Source organism: Phacochoerus africanus, chromosome 12 (assembly GCF_016906955.1).
Source record: "Phacochoerus africanus isolate WHEZ1 chromosome 12, ROS_Pafr_v1, whole genome shotgun sequence".
NCBI classification, from domain to species: Eukaryota; Metazoa; Chordata; class Mammalia; order Artiodactyla; family Suidae; genus Phacochoerus; species Phacochoerus africanus.
Window position 1 is genome coordinate 11,324,625 of NC_062555.1, and position 12,298 is coordinate 11,336,922.

Below are 12,298 nucleotides of genomic sequence, written 5' to 3' on the forward strand. Positions count from 1 at the left end.
CCCTGCAGACCCTCTTACTGCGGATGTTCTGGGTGGAGTGAAGCCCTTTCTGCAGGGCAGGGGTGGAGGAAGATGCCCTTGGTGAGAGGACCTTGGGCAGTGGCGTGAGTGGAACACAGCCTCCCCTCAAGCCCTCGGATGTCTTGGCTCCGACCAGCTGGCAGTTCTCAGTGTGGACTTGCCCTCAGCCCTGTGGGCTCTGATGAAACAGAAACTGAGCTGCGCGTGGGGAGCGGGCGGCGGAGTCTTCACAGAGACACCTGCAGTGTGGCTCAGAGCCGCGCCAGACCCCAGATGCCCACGGCTCCTGGGGGTTCTTCCCAAGCTCCGTCCTCTGGCTCCCTGAGAAGGGCCCCGGACGCTGTGCTCCGCCCGCTCTTCTCTCAGGTGCTCTGGGCCCTTCCTCCACCTAATGCCCTGGTGGCCTGTTTGCGTTTTCCAGCTTCACGTCCTTCCTGAGCTTCGCCTCCGTCCTCGCCCTCCTCCCTGGACGGGGCTTGCGAGGAGAAGCCTTTCTTCCTCCTCCGATGGTGTCCTGCACCCTGTTTAGTGCCCGTCACATCATACTCTTTTCTTCTTGCCCACGCGTTTCTGAGTTCCTACAGAGCAAAGGTGATCGTTCACCTCCCTTTTCCACTCTGGCCCTTGTTCACCTGCATGGTGTCTGGTACATAAAGAGGGTGTCATTTCATGTGGTCTGCGGCGTCACCGTCGTGGCTCAGCGGTAATGAACCCGACTAGTATCCATAAGGATGTGGGTTCCATCCCTGGCCTCGCTTGGTGGGTTAAGGATCCGGTATTGCCGAGAGGTGTGGTGTAGGTTGCAGACATGGCTTGGATCCGCCGTGGCTGTGGCTGTGGTGTAGGCCAGCAGCTGTAGCTTCAATGGGACCCGTAGCCTGGGAACTCCATATGCCGTGAGTATGGCCCTAAAAAGCAAAAAATACATAAAAAATACATAAATGTCATCTGTGAAGTTTTACATGCCTGTCTGGCCTGGCTGTACCTGAGGACAGTTCATTTTGATAGTACTTATTTCCAGGACTCCTAACAGGTTTTTCATTTTGTTTTATAGTAAAAATCACACCCTTTGCTTTTCTGTTCGCACAGACATAGGCAGTTACTAATTGTAACTTGGAAAACTAATTTTTTTTTTATTTTAGTACTTGAAAAAAACAAGCATCTGAGAACTTGTTGGCCTGGCCTTTTCCTGAGAAATAGAGCAGTCTGGTGGGGAGAATGAAGAGAGAGAATACTGCCTGTCAAAGGAGTAGTGACAACTTAGCAAGGGCCAGAGTACTGTCTGGAAATTGGTGGATCTGTTTTCTAACTGTAATTCTGGGTGGGTCGTTTCATCTCTTACATGAAGGAGAGAAGGGAGAAAGGGGCCCGGTCAGACTTGGCTTTTCCAGTCCTAATGGGTGCAGAAAAAGGAGATAAACCAGCCAAATTCTCAAAGTGTTGCTGTCAGGAGTTCCTGTCATGGCTCAGTGGAAACAAATCCGACTAGCATCCGTGAGACCGCAGGTTCAGTCCCTGGCCTCGCTCAGTGGGTTAAGGGGGTTGCCGTGAGCTGTGGCGTAGGCCGGCAGCTCCAGCTCCGATTCCACCCCTAGCTTGGGAACCTCCATATGCTTCAGGTGTGACCCTAAAAAGCAGTCCCCCCCCCAAAAAAAAAGCATCCATGAAAGTGCTGTTGGTTGGATATTAAAAAAATGTAACATCTCTAAAAGGGGCTGTTGTCGTGGTTCTTCAGCGTTCCCCTGGGTGTGTGTGTAACGAAAGTCCGTTTTCTAAGCCATGCTGAGATCAGGTGTTGGTGTCCTTTCTCTTAAAAGGATAAAACACGTGAGGACACTGAGCAGAACGTAGAGATTGTAATTAACATCTGCCGTCTAACAGTGGTCTCACTGCTGCAGGTTCAAGATGTCGTCCCTATAACCAGTTACGACACGGCTGGCTCGTTCCTCCTCCTGGGATGTAACAATGGCTCCATATACTACATCGGTGAGCGTCCAGACACTTGGCACGGTCCTGTTTGGTTTGATTTTTAAAATGGCAGTGGGAAAACATTCCCTCTTTTAGTTTTAAGTAGATTCACTATTTGATGCTGTTTAAATTTTTTTATGTCTCAGATATGCAGAAGTTCCCTTTGCGAATGAAGGATAACGACCTTCTTGTGACTGAACTTTATCATGATCCTTCCAACGATGCCATCACTGCTCTGAGTGTTTACCTCACCCCCAAAACAAGTTAGTACATGGCAAAATTACGATCGTTGCCGAAGTTCTTTTGAGGATGTATGTGTGTTCATTGGTTTATTCTAACACTAGTCTGGTCCTTTGTTTTGGAGAATGCAGTGCTAAGAATTTCATCTCTCTTTTTTTAATTTTATTTTCTATTGGACTATAGTTGGTTTGCAGTGTTGTGTTAGTTCTGGGTGTATAGCAAAATGATTGACTTATACATATATCCTTTTTCAGATTCTTTTCCCATATATGTTATTACAGAATATGGAGTAGAGGTTCATGTGCTGTACAGTAGCTCCTTGGGGATTATCTATTTTATATATACTAGTGAAGATTTCATGTCTTTTAGTCTAAAGTTGATATTTGGTTTTATATTGAAATCAAACATGACTGATAAACAAGCATAATCTGAGGTGAAATTAGAATTTCTCCTCTTCTGAATTGCATTGTTAAGCCTTATTATTATAATAATAAATTATTTTAAAAATGTATATGCACACTTATTTCATAAGATAGGAGGTGATTTCATTTTAAAATGAGCTTTATTATTTTTTCCTTTTGGCCTCACCTGTGGCATGTGGACATTCCCGAGCCAGGGACTGAACCTGAGCTGCTGCAGTGGCAATGCTGGATACTTAACCGCCTGAGCCACACAGAAACTCCCAAGAATTTTTTAATCAGCAAGACCAAAAAATTCTTAGTCTATTGATCTCTATTAGAGAATAAGCTTATTTCCCTGGGAGATTTTAAGTTTTGGAAAACATCAATATCCCTAACTTTCATTGCTTTTTCAAAAGCTATTGCAAGAAAAGTAACATACTAGCTCTGTAAATTATTAAGAATTTTAATGGCACAGTGGAAACAAATCCAACTAGGAGCCATGAGATTGCAGGTTCTATCACTGGCCTTACTCATTGGGTTAAGGATCTGGCGTTGCCGTGAGCTGTGGTGTAGACCACAGATGCGACTTGGATCTGGCGTTGCTGTGGCTGTGGCGTAGACCACAGATGCGACTTGGATCCGGCGTTGCTGTGGCTGTGGTGTAGGCCACAGATGCGACTTGGATCCGGCGTTGCTGTGGCTGTGGTGTAGACCACAGATGCGACTTGGATCCGGCGTTGCTGTGGCTGTGGTGTAGACCACAGATGCGACTTGGATCGGGCGTTGCTGTGGCTGTGGTGTAGGCCGGCAGCTCCACCTCCAGTTAGACCCCTCGCCTGGGAACCTCCACATGCTTCGGGTGCAGCCCTCAAAAGACCAAAGACCAAAAAAAAAAAGGAATTTTTATATTTTAGAGTGAAAGATACACATAAATAAAAAACTGAAAATTTTTCTGTAATGAAAGGAATTCTAGGAAATATTAAGATGTAGCCAGTAATATTAATAGGTTTGAATGTGTTACTTATAAAAAATAATTTTGTGGAATTCATTGAAATAAATCAACATCAGTATGAAAGAAATATTCTAGTGTATGCAGATGATTTTGATTGAAATTATTTATTTGTTTGTCTTTTTAGAGCTTGAACCTGTGGCATATGGAAATTCCCAGTCTAGGTATAGAATAGGAGCTGCAGCTGCCAGCCTACACCACAGCCACAGCAACACAGGATCCAAGCCACATCTGACACCTACACCTCAGATCATAGCAGCACCAGATCCCTAACCCACTGAGCAAGACCGGGGATCAAACCCGAGCCCTCATGGATACTATAACTAGTCGGATTTGTTACTAGTGAGCTGTGACTCCTTGACTGAAATGACAGTAGTTTAAACTATATTGCTCCAGAACAGAGGCCAGCCAACCATGCTCTCGTTTATTAATAGTTTTACATCTTGGGCTGCTTTTTTGCTGCAGTGAAAGCATTAAGTGGTTGTGACAGAGACAGTCTAGCATGCAAAGTTTAAAATATTTGCTGTTTCACCTTTCACAGAAAGTTTGCAGAAGCTTGCTCTAGAATGGCATAGGCTTCGTTTCCCCAGTCTAATGTAGTTGGCTGCGGCTTCTTTTAAGACATGAGGATGGGAGTTCCCATTGTGGCACAGCGGGAGCTAGTAACCATGAGGTTGCGGATTCGATCCCTGGCCTTGCTCAGTGGATCCGGCGTTGCTGTGAGCTGGGGTGTAGCTCGCAGACATGGCTCAGATCACAGCTCTGATTCAACCCCTACCCTGGGAACCTCCATATGCCGTGGGTGCAGCCCTAAAAAGAAAGAAAAAAAAGGCATGAGGATGGAGTTGCCTTTTAGGTTTTGAGAATTGTTTTCCATAGCATGCTCTTCCTTTATTTTTGTTTTTGTCTTTTTAGGGCCACACCTGTGGCATATGGAGGTTCCCAGGCTGGGGGTCTAAAGGGAGCTACAGCTGCCAGCCACAGCCACAGCCACAGCCACACCAGATCTGAGCCATGCCTGTGACCTATACCACAGCTCATGGCAACGCTGGATCCTCAACCCACTGAGTGAGGCCAGTAATTGAACCGGCAACCTCATGGTTCCTAGTCAGATTCGTTTCTGCTGTGCCACGACAGGAACTCCGTCTCTTCCTTTTTTGATTCATGTATTTTCAGGTGAGTCAGAAAGAACAGCTATTAAAGCTAAGAGGTTCTCTGCAAAGCTTTTCAAGTATAAAGGTCACTGAATTCCATTCTATTTTTAACTATGGAATGGAATCCGGGCACCTCAAAAAAAAAAAAAAAAAAAAAGCCCCAGATGAACCTGACCGAAGGAGCTAGCTCTGCATAATTAGAGGAGAGCTGTAGGACAGGATGATGGTGCAAGCATGTAATGGGCGCGATGTTGCAGAGTGACCAGGTTTGGTCACAAGGCGGTGTTTCATGCAGGTTCTAGCTCTTGAGGAAAGGCATGAAGTTCCGTCTTCATGGTGCTTGCTCGGAATGTGTTGCGGCTAATAGAATATTTTCTTTGGTGAAACAGCAGTCCATCCAAGCTAGTAAAACAACGCGGACGGGAAGGGAAACCAGAGCTCTCAAGGGAAGGTTAGCGTGGAGCAGATCATCCCACAGCCTGTCCCCCCGCGGGCTCCATCGGATTCCGTAATCGCTGTCCTAGCTGCCGCCACAGCCTCAAGTTGTATCTCAGGCCCTTACCCGCTCCTACTCATATACTGTGTAATTCACTTTAAATATCTGTGTATTTATATACACACACGTTCCCACGCCTGACTGCCCCTCTAGAGTTTCAGCTCCGCAAGGGTAGGAATTTTTGTCTCACGGTTGACAGTTTTGAAACTGTGAAACAGTGGACAGAGTACTTGATTAGTCAAAGAAGTTGCTATGTTGTAGCACAAGCAACGCATGGTCTTTCTCGGGGAAAAGTGGCAGATGGAGTATGGCGTCAGGAACCCTGCGTTGGGTCAGTGGCATTCTTAGCATGTCGCATTTATTCTTTAAACATGTGAGGAGTTCCCTGCTATGTCTCGGGCCCTCTGTAAGGGGACATAGCTTGAAAAATGATTATGACTCCGTCTCTTCTCAGTAAGGGGCAGAGGCAGAGAGACATGTTCCAGTGGCTGGGCTAGAACTCAGTCCTCAGTACAGGGGAGAGAGTGGGTAATCACGTGGTAGGAACAGACGTATAAAGGAAGTGACTTCAGGCTGGTCAGAGAGCGCCTAGGGTTTCTGTGCGGAGCTGGATGCGGGGCTGATCCGAGTGCTGCATCCCGCTCTTCCATCGCAGGAACGCCTCGCAAGCGCGTCTTTTTGCCGTCTGCTAACCCAGCCCTCTGACTGTGTAGGTGTCAGTGGTAACTGGATTGAGATCGCCTATGGTACGAGCTCTGGAGCAGTCCGGGTCATCGTGCAGCACCCGGAGACGGTGGGGTCAGGCCCGCAGCTGTTCCAGACTTTCACCGTTCACCGCAGTCCCGTCACAAAAATCATGCTGTCGGAGAAGCACCTCGTATCAGGTAAAGTGATCGTACTCGGCCTGCCAGTTGAAGGGTACCTGGTACAGCTGACCTTTGAGCTCCTGGGCGAGATTTTTTTTTTTTTTTTTTCATTTGTGAAAATCCCTGGGATTAAAGTTTTGATTACCAAAAAAAATGTCTACCTCGCGTAAATCCTTGCCTTAGGTATAATTTTCCAGACTCCCGAAAATTAAAAAGAAAATAAAAGGAGTGTTTTATGTGAGAAAAACATAGCAGAAAAAGTGGTGGAGAAGTTTAAGAGCTGAATAAATACTATGATTGTCTTCTAAGGTTTCACTGATTTTTGTTTGATTGTAGTATACACAAATTTGGAAGATATCAATCATACCCTTTATTTATCTGTTTTACTCTCAATATTTTATTCTCATGAGATAGCTTATTTCAGAATATCATAATCCTATTGAATTTACCAGAAATGTTTCAAGTATGAATTTTATATAAATTTGGTTGTATTGTCCTAAGGTTTACTACTGCAATTAGTAGAATATTAGTACTTTACCATTAACTACTAATGTTAAAAACTAGCCAAATGTATAAAGAGATTTGAAGAAAACATTTTTTGTGGGTTTGCTTTTAAATTTAGATACTAATTTGATACTTGAAAAATTAAGAGACTTTCCAGTAAAGTCAGCATGACGCAAAGTAAAATGATGACAAAGTAAAATTCCATTGTGGGATTCCTTGTGTCTGAAAGACTTGATGAAAGTTGAATTGAGAGTCAGGTGTAGCAGTGGAGCTTGCTTTTTTAAAACAGTCTCGAGTGTAATCTTCCGTGGGTCAGTTCCTGCCTGACATACATTTTTATACACATCATTTTCATGTGTCAAGGTTGTTTGTGTGAAGACTACCTGATCCAAAAAGGTGTGTGTCTTGCACTGAGTAAACACCAAATGTAGCCCAAAATACCTCGTCATACATGAATGGATGGGTGGATAGATGGATGAATGAATATGCTTTTACCGAGTGTCTCATCGTTGTTGGGGATGTAATTATGCCTTCCTGAAACAGTGTTTCCTTGAAGCCTTCATGAAGCCTTAACTCATCTAACACCTGCCCCACCCCAGTTTCTGTCTCTGTGCTGGTTCCTGCTCTTTTCCCGGCTACCTGGTATGGTATTGCCTCAGACCTCTTTCCTGGACTCTCCGTTCTTCTTTGTGCTTAGCCTGCTGGTTTGGGTCTCACCCCCTACATGCCCGTGACTCCCAGACCGTCGCTCCACTTGTGACCATGCCCGGAGTTCCAAACTCGCGTGGCGAATGCTTGTGCTTCGTGTTGGGTTGTACGCGTAGTCGGCATCGATACATTAACCTGGATGAAGTATTAACCTGGGTCAGGTAGTACCTTTGACTTTTCTCTCAAAAGCCACCTTGGTACACAGCGTCACTAACTCATGAACCCGCAGAGGAAATCCGGGCTCCCACGCGGCCCTGCCTCTCTCGCATCCCTCTCCGCGCGGGCGGGCGGGCGGGCGTGTAATCCATCCGTCATCCTGTTGGCTGCGCCTCAGTGTCCACGCAGCGCACGTCTGATCACTGCCCTTGGTGCTCCTTGCTGCCAGCTCGCTGGCTCGGCGCGTCATTTCACCCCAGCTTAGCGAGCTTCTCGGTGCTCAGCCTGCTGCCCTCTCGGCCCTCGGCACCTGCCCCACACAGCAGCCCACGTGGCTCTCCGCCCGCAAACCAGATCTGGTTCCCCGAGGCTTCCTACTGTGTGTAGAATAAACCAACCACTACGGCTCCCCCTGTTCGGGATCCTGTTTCCCTTTCAGGTCGCTCCTCCCCGGCTCCCGCGTCGCTTTCTTACTCTCCTGCTCCTGACCCCCTGGCTCACTGGCGTTTTCTTTCCTTAAACGTGTCTTAGAACCTTCGCACTTGGCCTTTTGACTTGAAATACTTTTCCGAGACAGTGTCACTCAGGCCCCATTTGAAAGGCCTCCTGGTCGGAACCGGGCCAACCTCTTCCCACAGTCACTGCTTGCTGTCAGCTGGTTTTCTCTCAGACTTGTCACTGTTTCTTATTTATCATCTCTCTCCCTCTTTTAGAAATAAGTTCCGCAGCGGCAGAAACTTCGGCACTCCACCGTCTTCTCAGCCCTTAGCATAGCTCTTGGGAATAAATGTTGTATAAAATGAGGTAACTTGATCCTGTGAGAACCTAGACGGTTTCTTTGCAGGAGCGTTTTGATGTTGAAGTGACAGTGCCATACTCAGGAGCAGCTGATACTATCTTGATGGTGATGAAGTTATTGTAGAGTGTGATGCCAGAGACCTCCTTAGTTACATTTGCTTTTGACACAAATATTTCATGTGGGTTTGAAATTTAAACTTGTCAGGGAAAATACCCAACTCACCCAAAAATGTGCGATGTTTTGTATGTCCTCAGCTGTGTTATTCCGCCACCTGGTGGATGTAAACGTAATGTAATGGCAGTCTTTTCCCTATGGTGTTAATGTCCTAAATAAAAATATTAGAGAATATGTGTAATACCAACAGAATTGCTATAATTGCATTTTTGACTCAGCTAAACGTATTCTGAGTCCTAGTAAGTTTAATAATGAAATCAGGAAATTTTTTCCCATGAAGCTAATTAAATAGCCTGGGACTAAATGTCTGCTTTTTCACCAGAAAACTGGCATTCTGAGAATTGAGAATCTTGTATAAGTAACACGTGTATACTTTCTCTTCTTGTTGTTGGCCAGAATTAAATTTCTAAAGTTTTGTGTAAAATATGCAACTGTGGGGAGTTCCCTTTGTGGCTCAGTTGGTTAAAGAACCTGACTAGGATCCATGAGGATGCAGGTCCGGTCCCTGGCCTCACTCAGGGGGTTAAGGATCCGGTGTTGCAGTGAGCTGTGGTGTAGGTCTCAGATGTAGCTAGGATCCCATTTTGCTGTGGGTATGGTGTAGGCCGGCAGCCATAACTCTGATTCAGCCCCTAGCCTGGGCACTTGCATATGCTGCAGGTGCGCCCCTGAAAAGCAAAAAGAAAAAAGGAAAAAAAAATGTAACTGTGACATTTTACCCAGTAGGAAATATTGTGTATATATAAGAAATTTTGGATACTTCCCTAGTATCTACTGATGAGTTCATAATAAGTGGCAAATTAGTAAATTTTTTATTAAGGCATGACACAAAAGTACAGTTGCTGCATTAATGATATCATTTTTTTGGTTTATATTTTCTTGTGAAGTATCTATTCAGACAAAAAACAATAAAATAAGTTGTTAGGAGATTTCTCAGTATATACCCACTTAATATTATTTACGTGAAAAAAGCTAATTGGAATATGCTTATTAAATGTGGACTCTATATAAAAATAATTCTCAGCTTTATTATTTATTTATTTTTTAAGGTTGCACCCGCGGCATATGGAGGTTCCCAGGCTAGGGGTCCAGTTGGAGCTGTAGCCACCGGCCTACACCACAGCCACAGCAATGCCAGCTGCGAGCCGTATCTGTGACCTACACCACAGTTCATGGCAACACCGGATCCTTAACCCAGTGAGCGAGGCCAGGGATTGAACCCGAAACTTTATGGTTCCTAGTCAGATTCGTTTTTGCTGCGCCACAACGGGAACTCCCCGTTCTCAGCTTTAGTATCAGAATCTTAATTTTCATACAATTCGCATGTAACTGTGAATGTGCAGTAAGTGGCTGGTTCCTGTAAGCTTTTTGACGAATGTCGTTTTTGCCAATACATTTCCAGTAACTCCTGATCTTGGTTGTTTAATATGAGTAACATGAGAAAGTTTATAGGTTGGAAAAAAGAAACTAGTCAACTCGTTTACAATGTAGTTTAGCCACAGAACAGAATATTCAGCATCTTCTCACACTTTTTTTTTTAACCTTTTCTAAATCTATACCCTACAGGCTACTATTAGAAGGATCCATAGATTTACTCATATGCCTTATATTTGCAGCAGGTAAACCATAGTCAGTGATCTCATTTTTGTTGCTAGGCACAAATTAAGTATAACCTAAAGATAAGCTGTTGGCCACTCAGAATGTGCTGCTGTCTCTTTCGTGTAAACGCGAGTGAGAAAAGTTAAAACGTGTTTATAGAAGCGAGTTTGGTGGTGGTCTGTATTTAACACCTCTGCTGTATTCTCTCGCCTCCCAGTCTGCGCAGATAATAACCACGTCCGGACGTGGACAGTCACGCGATTCAGAGGGATGATCTCTACTCAGCCGGGCTCCACGCCTTTGGCGTCGTTCAAGATCCTGTCTCTGGAGGAGACCGAGAGCCACGGCAGCTACTCCTCGGGCAACGACATCGGTGGGCCGGCTGGGGGCGGGGAGTGCAGCAGTTACGTCGAAACCTAAAAAGGGGTGCTAAGTAGCCAAACGGTCTTATTTTTTGCCTTGAAATGCATTTAAAACGGAAGTTCAGTGTGTCTTTATGATGGTCCAGAAGTGATACTTGTTCATTAGAAGCAGTATTTTGCGTTTTGTTAAATGTGTGTCCATCTAGAATGTGCTCCCGCAGTGAAGATTCCAGATACATCTTTAAAAAATGCACGCTTCCTATGAGCCTCGTAATGCCACAGTCTTGGTATTTTTAGAACGAGAGCTGCTCCGTGTTGTCCATCTTAACAGTTGCTCTGTGATCCCAGTTCCCGGCGTGGATGAGCCTGAAAGTGTAGTTTTACTTCATCAATGAACTTTTTTCCAGCTTCATCGAACTGTAGTTGACATACCACCCGGTGTGACCTAACGGTGCCGCATCAAAGGCGTGTCCTGAGGACTTTGAGGCATGAGGAGTCTGAACAGTTGTCGTGAGCATCGCCTCACAGTGTCGAGAGCCGTGGGAAGCAGCAGCAGACAGTGGGCTTTGGCCTGTGCTCAAGCGCATGGGACAGAAAGCCCCGGGGAGAGGGTGCTAGTGTCTGTGCTGGGTGCTGTGCTGTACTCCCGTGGCTCACCTTCTTGGCAGTGTCATGAGGTAGATGGGATCCCCGCTTACCTTGGATGGAGACGGACGTCCAGACAGAGCCCTTCATCGAGGTCTTCATGTTTGCCCTGAGTCGGAGCGGTGTGGGAGCTCCCAGGACGGGGACATGCTCGGAAGGGAGAGCAGCGTGTTAAAGGGATAGGGGCCAAGCGTCTGGCCCGTTTGGACAATGTCAGGAACATGATTCATTGCCGGTATGTGGCGGAGACTCGTAGGACCGGAGACGCGGTAGACAGGCAGGCTTCAGACCAGGGAGAGCATGTGTCATGTGAATGAAAGATATTTAGAAGCAGCCCTGTCTGTGAGCTAAGACTGCCTTGTACAATATTTAAAGGGGGCAGGGAGATTTTTTTCTCTCTCTCCTCATAGTTTTGTCTGAAAAAACCCTACAAGGGAGCCATAGAGACTGTTGGGTGGAACAGAACAGAAGGTCCGGTTTCAGGCGAGGTGTGAGTGGAGGCCAGGTGGCAGCAGGTGGTGAATGGAGTAATGGATCTGGAGGCCACCGGAGGAAGGAAGCTGGGACTAGGGTGAAGGCAAGGAAACGGAGAGGTCGGATTTCTGATCCCTCTTCCCTTCTTCCCCATGGACGCTAGGAGAGCTGTGAGGATGTTTTGTGTGTGCTTTGGGGGAAAGGGGCGAATTTGGGCAAAGGCGTTGGTGGAGAGTCCATGGGGGGGGGGGTACGGAGAATTACTTGAGATATGAAGCGTTAAGTCTGTGAGACGCTCACATCCGTAGTAAAGTTCAAGAGGAGGGAAGGTCACAGCCCCACAGCCCATCCGCCGTTGTTTCACTCCTCGTCACTATTTGGATTTTTGTTTGTGGGCTACTGAAGGAGGCCTGTGTTTCCATTTCAAGAGAATTAGACTTCAGATGGTTTTCTAGTAATCGGGCAACCGCATGGCTTAGTGAAAAAAGTCAGACAGCTTGGGTTCAAATTCCCCTTCTATCAGGTGGGACCCAAGAGATCTTTGGTTGAAATTCATCTCTTGGTGCCTTAGTTTTCTCATGTGTAAAATGGAGATGGTGATGATGCATCCTTTATGTGGTTATTTCGATGATGCAAATGAGTGGTTTGTAAAAAGCATTTCCTGTGGCACATAGTAAGCGTAAGCATTTGCTGACTAATAAAAATGTTACTCTGTTTATTAG

General features: G+C 45.9%; 1 protein-coding gene across 6 annotated transcripts in view; it reads left to right on the plus strand.

Moving 5' to 3' along the window:
* KCTD3 (potassium channel tetramerization domain containing 3) overlaps positions 1–12,298 on the plus strand; it is a 70,264-nt gene that overhangs the window by 40,025 nt on the left and 17,941 nt on the right. For all 6 annotated transcript variants that reach the window (XR_007131153.1, XM_047754579.1, XM_047754580.1 and 3 more), the window contains exons 11-14: positions 1,920–2,007; positions 2,136–2,252; positions 6,003–6,173; positions 10,313–10,468. Coding sequence is in view for 5 of the 6 variants with exons in the window: in XM_047754579.1 (XP_047610535.1) it covers positions 1,920–2,007; positions 2,136–2,252; positions 6,003–6,173; positions 10,313–10,468 (532 nt within the window). In the remaining variant the exon portion in view is untranslated. The remainder of the gene's footprint in view (positions 1–1,919; positions 2,008–2,135; positions 2,253–6,002; positions 6,174–10,312; positions 10,469–12,298) is intronic.